At 45.2% G+C, this 17,835-nt stretch overlaps 1 protein-coding gene across 5 annotated transcripts in view; it reads right to left on the bottom strand.

Moving 5' to 3' along the window:
• The window catches only part of dscaml1 (Down syndrome cell adhesion molecule like 1), an 83,050-nt gene that overhangs the window by 33,942 nt on the left and 31,273 nt on the right, over nucleotides 1-17,835 (bottom strand). For all 5 annotated transcript variants that reach the window (XM_028961183.1, XM_028961184.1, XM_028961185.1 and 2 more), the window contains exon 4: nucleotides 75-221. In XM_028961183.1, the coding sequence (XP_028817016.1) occupies nucleotides 75-221 (147 nt within the window). The remainder of the gene's footprint in view (nucleotides 1-74; nucleotides 222-17,835) is intronic.

Raw genomic sequence — 17,835 nt, 5'->3', positions numbered from 1 at the left:
AGTGGTATGTGGGTTGACGTTATAAGCACAAAACCGATGTGTGTCTGCTGTGTCCGACGTCCACACACACTTACCCAGCACTGAAAGGCGAGCCCCATTGCTCTGGCGCGTCTCTCCACTGTACTTGTGTTTGGTGATGCAGCGGTAGGTGGAAAGAGCGTCCTCCTTCTGCACGTCGGATATGTAGAGTGCTCCGTACGAGGTCAGGAAGAACCTGTTCCCTGCAGGGCAAAAGAAGAGAGATGGTCAGGAAACAAACCGCCATTGACCACTGACAGAAAGAGATGAGAGGGAGTCAAGACCTGGGGGGTCTGGGGAAACGTATGGAGTTACAGAACAAGTGTAAATCTCTGATATAAATAAGTAACGATGTAAGAAAGATGAAAATGGGAAGAAGCACACCCACGTGTACACCACTTCCCACAGGCCCCCAGAGAACCTTTCAATAGACATGCAATTATTTGTTGTCCATCTAACAACTGGTGCCAGAGAGGAAGAAAGAAAGAAGAGGAAAAGGTGAAAGAGGGAGACTGAGAGGTTGAGGTGTAAATATTTTATGTGTGAGTTTTTGTAACAGTGTAGTACTGTCATGTTCATTTCACATCAGGGAGAGTTTGGATTGGCCCTGATTTATCTACATTTATCTGTAGATAGATAGATAGATAAGCAACTTTAGTTAAATAAAAAATAATAATAATAACAATAATAATAATTACAAATATTTAGTCTCTTTTGGTTCTAGAAATTATTTTCCTAACTACAAAAATGAAAAAGCCTACACAGATTAACATTGTTTTTCATATTGTTCATGTAATTTATATTTACATTGATAAAGTATCAGTGGTCTCTATTGAGGGGAAGATATTAGATGCGTTTGGTTTCCAACTGCTGTATACATTTACATTTACATACCAGGGACAGTCCCCCCCTGGAGACACTCAGGTTTAAGGGTCTTGCTCAGGGACACAATGGTAGTAAGTGGGGTTTGAACCTGGGTCTTCTGGTTCATAGGCGAGTGTGTCACCCGCTAGGCCACTACCACCCGTATATAGAGGCAGAGCATGAAGGAAACAGGTAAGTGAGAGGGTCTGCATGTCAGGAGGCCTGGCTCGTGTGTGCGTGCGTGAGTGAGAAGCAGATGTTTTTAAAACAATCGTGCTCAAGTGTGTCAGTGTGTGAGTGCTGTTGGGCCGATTATAACATGGTGGCCCACTTTTCATGGCCTGGAACATGAACACACACAAACACACAAATAAATGCACACACCTGCCACTTTACACGGAAATGGGCCGACACCCACAGCAAATCGAACAGTTTAATGTGCGTATGCGCATGGTTCTAAGTATTTGTGTGGTGTGAGTGTACAGGTAAGGCGGTCGGGCGTGTGCGTATATGGAAGCGCACTCTGTGTGTGTGTGTGTGTGTGTGTGTGTGTGTGAGTGTGTGTGTGTGTGGCTCCAGTGTGAAAGATGGCGATCAATGCTCTTTATGGCTGCCCTGCTCCATCCAAAAGAGATTTATTAAAGCAGAGAGGACAGCACTGACTCCTCAGCCCTCACACACACTCAATCATTCTAACAAGCCACACACACACATGCGCAAACCATCACTATCACACACAGAGAAATATATAGTTAGATGAGCTATTTCAGACTCAGTCCCACATTTTGATATACCTTGGGGAGCCTGTTTCTCCGCAGACGTGCATGTATAAATTTTTCCAAATGTGGAAACGTGTGTTTACATGTCGCTCCACTACACTACAGCCGTATGTGTGTACTCTGTGTAACATCGTTCATTCACGGACGAGCGGTGTCTATAGCCAGTGTGTGTCTGAGGCGGAGAGTGCATTTTGTGCATGTGTGCGTGTGTGGGTGGGCAGTGTTGTCACGCTGAGTGCTAGCCCTGGAAAACTGTAATTTCTCAGTCTGCCCTTTTGTTCCAACCTGGGTATTAAGCCTTACAGGATAATGTGCACTTGGCTCCTTTAACCCTCACAACATCGGCACCACTCTGTCACAACACTTCAGACAGGCTGAGAGACTGGAGCGAGACACAGAACATATAGGAGCCGAGAGCGAGGGAGCGGTAAGTGAAAATGGAAAGAGTACAATGTACTCTTAGCGAGTTAATCTGCGAGTAGCTCGGAGAAAAAGACCAAAGGATCAAAAAAAGTGGGCCTTGGAAACAAAGAGGCATAGACAGCTCTTTCTAATGATCAATTTTTCTTGTACTTCCCTTCATTTTATGATGTAGTTATAAAAAAGCATATGATTAATTCAACAGTGCTCACGGTTGGTGTAAATTTGGCGATTTTAGCTAAACAAAGCAAGTTTTACACTTTAAAATCAAGTGAATGGTGTTCATGCATGAGTAGCAGAAACCACACCAGTGTGTAGTAGCCCAGGCCACAGAGAGGCGTGTGTAGTAAGACACGATGCATTTCACCTCCATCTCTGGAAACTGCTCAATTAAACATCAGTCAACCACAAATCCATCCTCTCTCTTGGTCTGTGTGCACATGTGCTGTTGTTCATGGAGTGAAATATTCATTACTGTAACGACTCTCTCTCTCCCTGCTTTCCTCTCCACCTCTCTCAAAGTCGCTCCCCTCCATTCACTCGATGGAATTCCTCTTCCTTTGGGGCATCACCATAGTGCTTTGTAAGCAACATTTGTGCATGATTTCCCATGTGTAAATGAGGATGTGTTGGTGTGTGAAGCGTAGGGCTGAGACCAAAAGACAGAATGACTCAGTCTGACGGGGTGGGGACGGATGGACAGAGACTGGGAAAAGAGAGAGACGGAGTGAGAGGGATACTTTGCACAGCATCCCCGAATCTCCAGGCCATTCTTTCTGCTTGGGAGTGCAGATCAATTCTTGTCTAGTCTCCTCTTGCCTTGAGGTGTGTGTGTGTGTGTGTGTTAAGTGAAGGTCTGACCATAAAGGGAAAAATGTACAAGAGAGACCTTTTGACTGACCACATCTCTCTCTCTCACACACACAGACACACACACAGAAACATACAAAGTGATGGTGTCTGTTGGGCTGATGGGCCTGGGGCAGAATGTCAGAGAAGAGAAACAGAAAGAACAGAAAGAGTCTGAGTGTGCATGTGTGTGTTTGTGTGTGTGTGTGTGTTTGTGTGTGTATGATATTGCTCCCGTTCACAGACCTTGGCCAGAAATGCACTCACATATCAGCACATAAAGGCCTGCCCTGTTAGCGTGTGATGCTGCCATTCTAACGGGTGTGTGAGTGGAGGTCAGTGGAAGGCGCCCACTCGAGGCCGAGCAGCAGGTGAGAGGAACTAAAAATAAACTCTTTTCCACAAAGGAAACACGACAAAAGATCAATAATGAATGAAAAACAATTAACAAAATAAAATACGGTAAAATGCAACGAATGCAAAGACAAGAAAATCGTAATGCAAGAGTGGCGATGATGCCAGAGGGACTTTAAAGAGCGAAAACAATCAAGCTGGATAGAGAGGGAAAGATATTGTGCAAAAAGAAAAACAAGGTGAGTAAAAAGGTAGGAAAGGCAGAAGAGCAGGACCGAGGGATGAGAAACAGGAGGAGACATTGAGCAAAGGGAAGCGCGACGAGGGCGTAGGTGGGTATTTTTTGCATGCTGGCAGTTGGGGTTTGTTCTTGGAGCTCCCATGCAAATGACGGCGCCGCCGCAATGCTAACGAGACCCACGTTTCAAACTGTTCAGCCCATTACTTATTAATGCTCTGCGTCTCTCCCCCCCTCCCTGCCTCTTCGCTTTCTATCGCTCTAGTTTTTTCGCTCACTGTTGCTAGGGCCCAAGCGCTCACATGACGCGGGTGAGGGGGCACTGCGGTGGCATGCGCAGACACGGGCAGGGGAAGGGAGAGAGGGGTGGGGTGGGACCAACAGACCCGCTCTCTCGCTCATTCGTTAGCGGGCAAACGTGCTGAGGGGGCTAACGAGGCAAATTAGCATGGGGGGGCGGGGCGTTGAAATGACCGAGAGTGATGAGTTAGCCTTGTCTGAAAAAGGAAGGGAGGGAAACTTGGGCGGAACTGATCACGTTCTACAGAGGACGCGTTCCATTCATTGGTACTGATGGCTACTCTGGGGTCTTGTAGTTGACCGGCCATGAAGCGAGTCTGCAGACTGATCAGAGAAAAGGTTTTGTAAATTAAATTAAATTAAAAACATATCTTGACTGCATACACAGTGGCTGCATCTATGGAAATGACATCATGAAGGGCTGGATCTAGAAGATAGTCAGAGACGAGGCCTGGAATTTTGTATATGGGACAGGACAGGATCTGTATGTTGAAGAGGTTCCGAACGCTGTGTGTGGAATTGGTTCTGCATGCTGAGGTTCCACCGGCTGTTTAAAAGGAAATGTTCTGTTGTCTGTAAATGGAAGAGGTTCTGCAGCCTGCATTGGGAACAGGTTCTGTAGGATGTGTTTACTGCTAGGCTGTGACAGTGGAAGCAGAGCACGGGGAGAATGTGGAGAGGATGGAGGAGGGGATCAAAGACGAATACTGTCACCAGGAGAAGACTGAGACGGGACAGAGAGAGAGAGACAGAGAGAGAGAGAGAGAGAGAGAGAGAGAGAGAGAGATCTGAAGCGCAGTTTTACACACACACACTCACACACACACACACGCAACACAGCAATGCATACACGATCAGTTACACTCATGCATGCAGGCACACACAAACACCCCCCCCAACACACACACACACTTTGTTGGCATTCATTATATTTCCCAGTGCTCTGTGACATCTTCAGCTTCAGCAGTGCAGCAGGCGCCCTTTTCAGCTCACAACTCATCTTCTGGAAGAATCTACAAAAATATTCAATCCCTACAAAATACGGAGTGGAGCTTATTTTAACTCAGCGCGGAACGGGAATCTCAGAGTTGCGTTTTAGAGATGAGCTCCTGTCCTCTAGCACGCGCTTTTGCACAGTTCTCTTCTCTTTAAGCCCCCTCCTGGACCCTTCAGTCATCACTCTTTCATCAACTTTTGTCCACTGTGCTCCTGATTTTGCACCCATTTTTAATGTGTACTTTTAATGTCCCTGTCCGATTTTTTTATGCATCTTGATAAAAAATTATATAACGGTACAACATTTCAAACATAGCATGCCATTCTGTAGGTGATCTTCTCAGGATCGGTATTAATGCCTGGATTTTCATGGGACTGTGCATTTATACACTCCTGTACGCTACTGAATGTTCGTTTTTCATCCATCACAGCATGTTACTAACGCTCTCTCTATTTATGGCACAACACTGTCACTTCAAAATCCAAACTTGATCTAATTAATGTCACTTTACAATACCTTATTATTACTTTTTTTCTGCACTATTACTACTGTTCTGTTCTTATTTTATTTTGTTTCTCTGAGCATGCATATAAGACAAAAAAAATTCCATCTGGATAAATATATTTTTTTCTTATCTTATCTTATCTGCACGAAGGCTAAACATTTAGACATAATCTTGTCATCCTTGTTTATTTTTGTTAATATTTTCCCAATTATGTATGGTTATGTACTGCCCTCAAAAAACATTTAACAAACTTTGAAATCAAGACTGTTCATTTTAAGCTTTCAAATTGATGGCTCTGGCTGCAGGAGAACTTTTGGTTGCATATGGGATTGAACAGATTTACATAAAATGGCCAAGTCCTGACAATTTGAGAAGGTTGTGCCCAAGATTAACAAATACCTTTCTTCATAAAATGTTTTTAATCTCTAGTGAAATTGTGCGATGATTTCAGTTGTCTGATATATTTAAGGTGAAGATATTCACCTTACATTAGACACTCTTACATTAGAAAAAAAAAACACCCAGCTCTCTAGCAACTGAGCGGTTGTGAGGTTGTGATAAAACACAAACAAGAACAACGCTTTATTCATGTTAAATTAATTGTGATATTAATTTGAGGTCATGTGGTGTTAAATCTCAAATGAGGACAAGAAATCCTTGTAAGTGGCCTTTCTGTAAAAAAAAAAAAAAAGATCAATGCTTAAAGTATTGTGCTAAACTGGTATATAACATATAATGATCAAGACAACTCTCTCTCTCTCTCTCTCTCTCTCTCTCTCTCTCTTGCTCTCTCTCTCTCCAGTCATCCAGAATAACTTGTCCCATATTCTGGCCTGTTCTGTCTGATAATCTGTGTGTGTGTGTGTGTGTGCATGTACATGTGTATTAAGGACAATAACAACCCACGCCCCTGGCTAAGCCACTGAGCAGGAAAACACTCCTCCAGTGGTGGTGCAGCCATGTTTCGGCGTCTGAGAGACTTTCTCTCTGTCCTCAGTGTGAATGCTAATCTCAGGCCCTGGGTCACCTCAATGTAATGTATTCTATTAATACACACAGTCCTCGCTCATTAAAGCACTGCCTGCTGCTGAGGGAATGCAATTTTCTCTTTTTAACTCATTCATTTCAAGACGTCCAGAGTCCCCTCTGTTCTGCCTATACATAGCAACAGTTCCCATCCCATCTTTCACATCTAAAGCCACCAACCCCACATCCAGATAGAGAGACATAGACAGAGAGAAGGGGACAGTGAGAGAGAGAGAGAACATGAGCTCAAGGGTCAAAAGCCAGCTGTCCTTCATAAAACCAAACACACACACACACAAACATAAACACACATAAATTGTGCTCAACCTTCATGTTAATATTCTCATGGGCACACACCCACACCATGGGGGGCATAATGCTGAGGACAAAGGGCAGGACAGGAACATTGTGCTGAGTGAGGGGAGATGAGCCCCATACACGAACCCCCTTCTGCTGGGATCAGAGGCCACACGTGCCGAACAGAAGGGGACAGGAACAACGCCACAGTCGGAATTCACTGACTCTGCAGCAGTTAAGGAAGCAAATATGCGATTGTAAGATTGCGGGTTCGAATCTAGCAAACAGCGAGGTGCCACTAAAGCTGGTGCTGTTTATGGCAGCCCACAGCTCCTTCACAGATTTTTGTAGTGCGGTGTCTTTACAATGACAAATAATCACTTTTACTTACTGCTTTATACTAGAATACCATCCAGGACTTTAAGGCATATCAAGATTTTTTTAGAACAAAATGTAAAGTTTCAGCACCAAGAAAAAGACCTCTGAGACTTTCAGCACCATGGACAGCCAACATGCAATTCATCACATTAAATCTGGCAAATTACAAACCAATCCAAACCTGGCAACAGGGTGCCATGGTAACAAAACCACATAACAACCCCACTGCAGAAAATTGTAAAGATTGGCTTTAATGCAACACAAAGTTAAAACAAAGTTTTGTGCAAATATGTAATGAAAACACATCTAGAAAGAGAGAGAGAGGGAGAGAGAGAGGGAGACTGACTCTTAGCTGCTTGGAACAATTTTTTTAATGTTTAGCACTGGGCCACTGCAGCTAAAGGAGAATTTCTGAGAGCAATTTAATTTGCTATCAATCTACCTACACACACAAATCCTAAAATGCCTGCTTTTACACACACACACACACACACACACACACACACACACACACACACACACACACAAATTCACAACCCAGCTGTATCTCAGTGTGGCCCCAAAACGTAATTAACTGCCCACCGCCTAGGGGGCACTAATAACCTGGAAAGTGTGTGTGTGTGTGTGTGTGTGTGTGTGTGTACACACATGTGTGGCATAGGCAAAATAAAGTGTCAGTAAGGATCCCACAGTGATAAAACACTACCTTACATTAAATCTCAGCCCTGCCCCTCCTTCAGCCCACACTGCCCGGCCCTCCCCCAATCGGGCTGTATTAACACCACCATTACAATAGGCAATGAGCTGAAATGAATAGGACTCTGGTGTAATTCCCCCCCTGTCCGATCAATACGCCGCCTCGGCCTGCCACCATCATTTCCCATTCCATCCCCTTCTATTCGACTTGGAGAATTAGCACATGTCTGACGACAGGAGATCTACACCTCACTGACAATAGCCTTTCTCTCTCTCTCTTTTATTCTCTCTCAGCTCTTGTGAATGAACCCCCCTCCTCCGCTCTTCTATTAAGATTTCAAGCAGGCTTTATTAGCACCACTGGAGTGTTTTAAAAATGAAACCGGAAGGCATGTAAAGGTGACTCTCCCAACAAAAATGTTGTTAGTAGTCTGTTCAGTGTGCTATAACTGGGCCTTCTGGTGTTTTTGACGTGGAGGGAAAAGCATGGGTGTGAGAGATTTTCCCTTTTTCTTCCTGTCCTCATGCTCATTTTATTTCTCCCCACATTGACCCCGGTCTGCATGCCCCGCCTCTTTCCCTCCTTCTCCGCCTCCCGCCTTCTCTCCCTGCTCATCAGCTGTGCATTGCAGTGCGGTGGTTGGAGGAGAGCCTTTGTGGAGAACTAATGTGCTCATTAAAAAGGCATGCTTCACCGTCAAATGCCAGCTGCCGATCCCCTCTCTCCTCTCTCCGCATCTTCTCTCCCTCCCTCGCTCCCCTTGTCTTTCACACGGCAAAAATGTGACACCGCGCCCCATAATACAGCACGAGATGAAATGCCTGTACAGTACAATGCAATACACGCATCTATGACATTGTGACTGTAAGGAGAAAATTCAAAAAGCAAAGAAAAACAAGAAACATCCTTCATTCTTCATTTCACTCTCTCATGCTCTCTCTCCCTTGCCAGTAATGGTTACAGGCTTCTCCAACACTCAGCAACCCTAATTAGAACATCCATAAATATTCAAGTGCTGAGATGGGAGTGAGCGAGGGGCAGAGGGAGGAGAGAACAGAAGCAGAGGAAATAGAGGGTAAAACGGAGAGCAGAGGAAACTCTCTCTCTCTCTCCCTCTCTCTCTCTCTACCTGCTTCTCATGTTTCCTATATCAGATTAAAACCTGCATGGGTACAAGTGTTTGTGATGTTTGGTCCCCACGACGGGCCCCTGCGTTTGGTACTCTAATTCCATTCTGTCAGTGGCATGCACATGTACACACTCACACACACTCACACACACACACAGACACCAAAAGCTGCTTGTCAACAACACAGAGTGCATTAGAAAAGCTTTTGTGTGGTTAAATAATTGAACTTCATTGATAATTGATGGTAGCACAGTTTGGAGCTGTAAGAAAAATGAAAATACATATCTAATCCATTATACACATGGAATTAAAAGAGAAAAGAGGAAAACATGAGCTAATTGTGTTTGGCCTGATTGTGTGGGAGCACATGATCTGCCTCATTTTGGAAAGACCGTTCGATCAATAATTAAATACAGTGCGTGACATTGTAAGGTAATACCCAATAGTCTCTGCATGTTTTATTTGATGGACACTGATTGACGTTGGATAATGAGAGGGTCTGACTTACACTGACAGGTCATACACACACATCCACATTCCCACAGAAATCAATGGCGTGTCTAGCCAAGGTCTGGGCTTGACTGCTCCTGCCGTAACACGCAAATCAACACACACACAGGAGAAAGAGCCACATAGGTAGAAAAAATGGAAAGATGGAGGACGGGAGGAAACGGAAAGGAGGAGAAAAGGCGCTATGGAGACAGATGTTGTTGTGGAGCGTGTGGGGTCCCCTCGGCAAGGGCCCAGGGGCTGCGAGAGCGAGAGAAAGAGAGAGAGAGGGAGAGAGACATAGAGAAATTCAGCGTGCCAAAGCCTTGCCTGCCTCACCGTCTCTTCTGCTTCACTGCTTCAACACTTTGCCCCAGTTTATCCAAAGCCACCGCCATCACTAGACACAGGGGGAGGGGAACCAGAGCGAGGGACACAGACAGCAAGAGGCCGAGTTTGTTGACGACCTGAGCCATGAGAATGTGGGATGGCAATTCTGTGTCAATACTTTATTGCCAAAATACAGTGTGTGTATATTACCTTATCACTATAGGAAATGTTGTAAATGTTCAACTATCACAAGTAAAGTGTTTGCAGCATTATAAGAGTATTAGAGAGAAGAAGGGTTGCATCATTACGTACAGATTATTTCCTCATTCGCCTATTCTTTGCCGTTAAAGTCTTTGCAGCATCATTGCGGACCATGATGCAGTGCAGCATGCCAGTGGGCCAGTTCTCCCCAAACCCAACCGCTGTAGAAATAAATGTACCAATTCACCGTTATTCCGGGGTAACTTGTCTGACAAAATAAATTACAAGATACGATATGTAGAAATGGGATATGATGTACCTCAGAGGAAGTCTCAATGGTGTCACATTCTACTAAATCAAAAGCAAATTTTGGAACTATTAGTGCTATACATTTACTTTTTTCAGAGAAAAATGTTTCATACCCAGCAAAGTATCTGGTAGTTGGCCATCCCCCTGTATTTTTACATATATGGAATGGACACTGGCAGCTAGATCTTTTCAAACAGATGGTAATCTGACCTTGTGAAATTGAGTTGGGTCATTAAAATGGGTCAGAATGGCCAGACCTATGGTTATGACCAATATAGTTAGATTTTTAACACAAAGAACACGATTACTGATGGTTATTGCATAGACAGAAGTGCAAAAAGATCCAGCAATGAAAAGTCTTCTAGGGCAGAAAATTCTGCTCAAAGCAAAGGTCAACATCCAGAAATATCTCCACAAACCACAAAAACACCACTAATACACACACACTCACATACAGGTGTGACTCTATGTGACTGTGACTGATGCATTTATCTGATGGCATGTACACAAAGTGAGAAGTTTGGAATAGCAGAGTAGAAAGTACATTTACATTTACAACATTTATCAGACGCTCTTATCCAGAGCGACTTACAATCAGTAGTTACAGGGACAGTCCACCAGAGCAACTTAGGGTTAAGTGTCTTGCTCAGGGACACAATGGTAGTAAGTGGGATTTGAACCTGGGTCTTCTGGTTCATAGGTGAGTGTGTTACCCACTAGGCTACTACCACCCAGAGTAAGAATGAGGATGATAGAGAAAAGGGAACGGGAATGAGGGAGAGGCAGGGCGGAAGACAGAAGACTGAGGGAGCGCTCATGTAGAAGCAACGAGATCTGATCAGGACCAATGACATTCAGTTGAGCACAGCTCTGTTCTGCAGCATCTTTTCTGTGTCTCATACCTTAATGCACACACACACACACACACACACACACAGACACGAGCCTTAAAGGACAAAGATTTCGGGGAACTGTCCATCATTCTGGGCCGACAGAACATAGAGAAGGGTAGAGAAGAGAGCGAAATAAAAAAAACAGCATGTGATGGCCAGGGTGGTGGATGAGGGTGTGGCTCCATAATTGATGAGCTCAATACCCTGCGCCTGGTGACATCTGCTATGGCACCGCTAATGTCTGTCCTCCATGCCATCCCCCTGAGACGTGTGAAGCCCCAGCCTGAACACCCACACACCCCCACACCCCATAAAAGCTATCAACACAAGACAACCTGACACTCTGCATTTATGTAGATCTGAGAAAACATTCAGAACACACACACCTGAAATTTTCATCTGAGACATACTGACATGCCAAGACACACACATCTAATAGTGAGCAATGTGGTGTGTGTATGTGTGAGTGAATGGCATTAACGTAGCCATAAATCAAAATAGTCAGTGGCAGTGGCAGTGGCACTATCCTTCTGCCTGGCCTCATCCATCTCATCATATCCCCGCCTCTCTTCCCATCATAACCCTGCTTTCTATCCAAATGTGAGAGGAAACCCCACACCATGGGTAGATGAAGGTAGATGCACCAGGGTCAGTGTTTGTAGAAGAGTGTGTGTGTGTGTGTGTGTGTGTGTTTAGTGTGACAGTCAGAATCATAAATAAAACGGTTGTGCATTATTTGGTCTGCTGGAATATTTATATGTAAAAAAGAAGAAGAACATTTTTCACCAAAGCTGTGGAGTGGAATTATTAGGACGAGATGGAGATGGTAGTGGTGGAGGAAGAGAGAGAGCATCTGTGGCTCTGCTCCTCTGATTTACATGGCTGATGCTCAGCAGAAGAAAGAGGGAGGGAGAAAAGCGGCAAAGGTGGCTCACTTCTGCGCCCCCTCCATTCTGTTATAATATCTGCCCCAATGGTCATATTTTGGTGGGTCGGGGTTAATGAGGTGTAAGGAACAGCGTTTTTGGGCACTTCCTGTCACAGCAGCCAATCAGACCTCAGGAACAAGGGCTAAATAAACATCACAGTAAACACAGGACGAACTTAAAATGGCAGGAAAAAAAGGTTCAGACTTTGTGTGTGAGTGTGAGGTATGCATGCTTGTACAGCGGTGTGTGGCACAGCCGAGGGACTTGTGTGTGCCGTGTATGTGTGGGTATATGTGGAGTCTGTGTGTGTGTGTGTGAGCCCTGCTGATGGGCTGCAGTCGTGTCCCGCGGCTCTGACTCACATTAGCTGCATTAAGTGAGCTGACAGGTCCCTCCCCATTACCCGTGCTGGTGGCACACACAGCAGAGCAGCCGGCCGACAGGGGCCTGTCTGAGCCTGACAACTGCAGCACACACACACACACCCACACGCGCACACACACAGATTCACTTCTGCATAGAGACTTACACATACAAAGGCACACACATGCAAAACACACACGCATTCTGTTTACACACATTATGCAAACACATTTGCACCAAACACACACACACGCACAAAAAGAAATAGGCCACGTCTATATGTGCACAGGCTATATAGGCTGAGTGCATGGGAGGGGAATACGGAGAGACAAACATGAGACCAAGAGCTTCTCTGAAAACAATGACCGAGCTTTTACTCTCCATAGAAGACCAAGGGCACATAACAGGTGCTCCGACACCCAAAACCGCATTCTCCACACAGAAGAGCAGCCCAAATGACTCGTGCCATCTGCAGAACGCACACGAACAAGCACACACACGGTCCACACTCAGAATGTAGAACAATGTCATGCAGGCGGCCATTTACAATTTCTTTAGAGAGACAGAAAAAAGATGCATCCTACTTGTGTGTCTTGATGGTGGGGGGGGGGGGGGGGGGGGGTTGTGTGTGTGTGTGTGTGTGTGTGTATGTGCGTGTGCATGCATGTATCATGGGCTCCCTGCTGAATTATTGATTGGTGTCTTGTCTGTGGTTCAGGGTTAAAGACCATCAGTAGCCCCCAACCTTCAATTATTCACCCAGCCCACCACTCATCAGATGTTCCGTCTTTTCTTTCCCTCTCTCTCTCTCTCTCTCTCTCCCGGCCTGATATTATAGCTCAGGACTGCACAGAAGTCACCTGAAACCACAACCCAACCCCTGTTTATCCAGCACATCCCACATATCCTCCAATGGTTTGAGATCTGGAGAATCCGAAGGTCAAGTCAGTGCCTCAAACTATTCATTCTTGAACACTTTTTGCAGTGTTGCAGGACACATTATCTTGGGAAAAAGAGCACTGACATCAGGCTTGGTTGACAACAATGTTTAGGTAAGTGCTACGTGTCAAATAGCATCTCTATGAATGAAGGACGCCTCCACTGACCATACTCCCATAGTCCATCCTGGTGCCATGTTTTCTCCAGGTATGTGAAAAACCATCTACATGATATATGAAAATGCGATTCGTCACACCCAGCCACCTTCTTCCATTGGTATGTGGTCCACCACTGAAGCTCACGTACCAATTGTTTGGAATTTTGGCAGTGGACGGTCAGCATGGCATGAACATGACATTGGACAAACAGTCCAATTGGCTAAATTGGACAAACAGTTTTGCACCTTTCTATCAGAACCAACTTTAATGTTTTCAGCTAGTTCAGCTGCAGTCCGACTACGCTCTACACAGGCATCAAGGAGCTTTATCCACCAATGACTTGCCTGTCTCCGGTTCACCAGCTGTGCTTCCATGGACTGCTTTTGGTAGGGAACAACTTACAGTTTTGGAGATACAATGACTCGACCGTCCAACAATTAAGCCATTGTCAAAGTCACTCAAATCCTCAAAAGTTACGTGATTTCTTCTTCCAACACATCAACCTTAAGGACAAAATGTTCCCCTGCTGTCCAGTATGTCCCACCTACTGCCAGGTACTAACGTAATGAGATCATCAATGTTGTTCACCTTGCCTGCCAGTGGTCAAAACGTCATGACTACAGTCCTGCACAGTCCCGATCCTAAACCAGGCAATGTGTGTTGAAGCGGGTTCAAATTGTCCAGCGCTGAGCTGCCAGCACCTCTCCGGAGCACCAAACTGCTTCGTCGGGATTCCCTTAATGTATGTTCAACGGCCCATACAAAGCCTCCAAGAAAGGCCGTGCTAAACTTGGGCTAAATGAAGCCTCGGGACGCCAGCAGATGACTCCGGAGTTTGGAACCCGACTCACCGCTGGCCGCTTTCTCGCTGCTCTTAAGCCGCGACTTTTTAACACAAGCCGGACAGAGCCCCGAGTCACTTAGAGCAATAAGCCGATGCAGCGTCCCCGGCTCAGCACTTAGCCCGCCTGACACGGCGAGGCTCAGCACTGACACTAACCGGCCCTGATGCTAAAGCCACTGCATGAAGTAAGAGAGAGAGAGAGAGAGAGAGAGAGAGAGGGTGGGGAGAAATAGGGGATCATCTAGGGCCTTTTTCCACCGGAAACAAAAAATTACATTCAATTTCACTTTTCTTGTCTTGCCAGAAAACATTAAGAAAGGAAAAATAAAAAAGAAAGAGAGACTGGGTGGGTCCGATTGTTCGGGGGGCTAGTGAAGACGTTTTCCTCAAATGCGATTTTTTGACACTGTCGACTATAATCTCCTCGGGCAAATTCATCTTTAGCCAAACGAAGGAAAAGCGGAGAAGAATGGGGAAAGCCATCTTTATCCAAATCCAATTGTGGCTGAGAGGAGAGCGGGAGGGAAGCGAGAGAGCAAGGAGAAGGAGAAGATCTTGTAATTTGTCTAAGGGATTAGAAGGAGCGCTGGCAGGGTGTTGCAGCTGAATCTGCGTGTGTGTGGCGTACATCTGTATATGTTCCACATTCTCTTTTCAAGCAGCTCTAAGCTTTGAACACAAGGATTAAAAGACAGTTCATTGCCATGATTACAAATATTTGTCTGTGTGTGTGTGTGTGTGTGTGTGTGCATCTTAGACCGGGGCATCCACAGCACGCATGCAGTGAATGTCCTGTAGGTGAAACAGGCCATCACTTACATTTACATTACATTTTACATTTACAGCATTTATCAGACGCCCTTATCCAGAGCGACTTACAATCAGTAGTTACAGGGACAGTCTCCCTGGAGCAACTTAGGGTTAAGTGTCTTGCTCAGGGACACAATGGTAGTAAGCGGGATTCGAACCCGGGTCTTCTGGTTCATAGGCGAGTGTGTTACCCACTAGGCTACTACCACCCTGTCCATTTACTTTTACATTTACATTTAAGGCATTTGGCAGACGCCCTTATCCAGAGCGACTTACAACGTGCTTTCAAGTTACCATCGATGAAGAGCTGATGCATGCAGCTACTGGGAGCCAGCACTTGGTGACCTCTGACCTGTAACGTATGACCTGAAGCGCCCGTCTGCGCGCCCGTCTGGCAGGGAAAAGACGGACAGTGTCTTTGCCCTGTTTTCTCGGTGGCCTGAGTTTAACGGCTTCTGACAGCCTCAATTAGACAGTGTGGCAGCAGCCACTACCAGGCACACATCAACATAACCCTGGCCTAAAGAGAGAGAGAGAGAAAGAGAGACAGAAAGAGAGAGAGAGAGAGAGAGAGAGAGAGACAAGGAGTGGCATCAGGCTGCAGGCTAGAGTTTGTGTGTCATGCTCTGATATGATGTGAACTTACAGTAAGTGCATGTGTATGCACACACACACACACACACACACTCAGACTCACACGTCTGCAGAGAGCATGGTAAAGGAAGAGGACACTAGGCCAGATACGTGTCAGTGTGATGTCCCGTCACTGTCTGTGTGTGTGTGTGTGAGTGACAGTGATCCACTGAGCTTGTCCCGCAGCGGACGCATCAGCCTGTGCTGCGCTGCTGCTGCACCACTGCAGCAGATCCTGACATGCAGCATATGCTCACAAAACAAAAAAAATATATATTAAAAAGTATTCGCGCAGAAATTTTCACTGTAGTCACAATCACTTGTTCACCAATCAGAATGCTTGAAACTTCATTTCATTTGGAAATGGCCGACATGACCATAAAATTTGATGTCCCTGTGTATCAGGGGTTCATTTTGAAATTGAGTGAAATAAAGTGAAAAAAATGGATTTAATTGTCCAGAATAAATCATAAGCTATTGGATTCAAAGAAGCAGAATGTAACATCACATTCTAAACTTACAGTAACTATACAGCCCACTAAGCCATATAATATGAAAACACACACACACACGCAAAAAGATTTTCAGAATTTTTATAAAGAGAATGCACTCACTGTTTTGTTATCAGAGATCAAGGCCAGCTTAGAGACCTTTCACTTTGCCCTTCTCTTTTTGATGCAAACACACACACACACACACACACACACACACACACACACACACACACACACATGGGTGTGGGGGTGGTAACTGTCCCAGATTAAAGTGTACAGTGTTGCACTAAGCTGTTTACTGCCACTCACCCTACCCTGCCCTTCTACAATTAGGTCACCTCCCTTCCTCTATCTGTCTCTCTATCCATCTCCCCACCTCCCTCTTTCCCTCAAGTCTCATATCCCCCATCTTTCTCTCTCGCTCTCCCCGTTTCTGATGTACAGGCTGTCCTGTCAGTCTCCGTCCGTCAGCCTCTCTTTAATGTTGTCCAGTACTAAGACTCTGCAGGGAACTTTTTCTTTTTTCTTTTTTTAAATCTCCTTGAGACTGAAGCACATAGAGGTCATTATTAACCTCATCGCTTATCGCTTACCGTAAAACTTCTAATAAAGGCCCCATGGCATAGATTTGCATATTTATTGCATATTTCAGATTAAAGTTGACAACAAATTGTCTTTTGACATTGTGCTAAGTAAAGTGTCAGGGTTTCAACTTTCTCCATGGCATCCCCTTCTAAAGCCCAAAAGGAACAGTATCTAGACAATGGTTAAAGCGCCGTATAGAAATGAAACCAAACCAGCTGTAACACTGACTAACCAAGTGGAGGCTTCCTCAACTCACCATCATCAAGGGTCAAGTAGAGCATCCTGGTCCGAATCAGACAGGACCAAAAAGCTCCTCAGAGAGGAAACGCGGCATGAACCGAATTAACAAGTAGCATCTCCTTATATTACAATTAAGCCAAAGACCCATTAAATGCACCTGGCCATTTGGTCAAACCTGTTAATGGAGCAGTCAGGCTAAAGATAAGTTCATCGGGTTAGCCACACCGCGGCCACTCTCAGTCGCTCCTGTTGCACGCCCCTGGGAGCTGCAGCCGCGCTCCGGGTTCAATCTGAAGACACGGCGCCACAGGTGGGGTCCTCGCCGCTGCACTGAGCTTTAAGTGATTTCCTCTGTTTCTCTCTCCCTCCGATTACCCTTTATCTACCTCTTGCTGAGGGAGGGAAATGGAGAAAATAGAGAGCGAGAGAGTAAAAAAAAAAAAAAGAAGAGAAGAGAATAGAATAGCTGCCCCCACAGCAGCACTTACAGCGAGGCTGCATTATTTATAACCAGACAAAGCGAAACATTTATTTATCATCGCGGACATGAGGAGCTCAGGCTTCCATGCAATCCTGAGAGAGAGAGAGTGGGAGAAAATCCTTCCAGAGTATAAGTGTGGTGATACTGGGATATTTTCTGAAAACACGCTGTTTTTGCCCTCTGCTGATAAAAAAAAAAAAAAAAAAAAACTCAACTCACTCCACAGATATTTCCCCTACCATAGAAAAACACAGATATAGCATTGAAAGCGATTTTATTGTCATTG

This window comes from Denticeps clupeoides, chromosome 19 (genome assembly GCF_900700375.1).
Source record: "Denticeps clupeoides chromosome 19, fDenClu1.1, whole genome shotgun sequence".
Classification (NCBI taxonomy): domain Eukaryota; kingdom Metazoa; phylum Chordata; class Actinopteri; order Clupeiformes; family Denticipitidae; genus Denticeps; species Denticeps clupeoides.
Note: the sequence above shows the minus strand (reverse complement) of the source record. Positions and strands in the feature narration are given on the sequence as shown.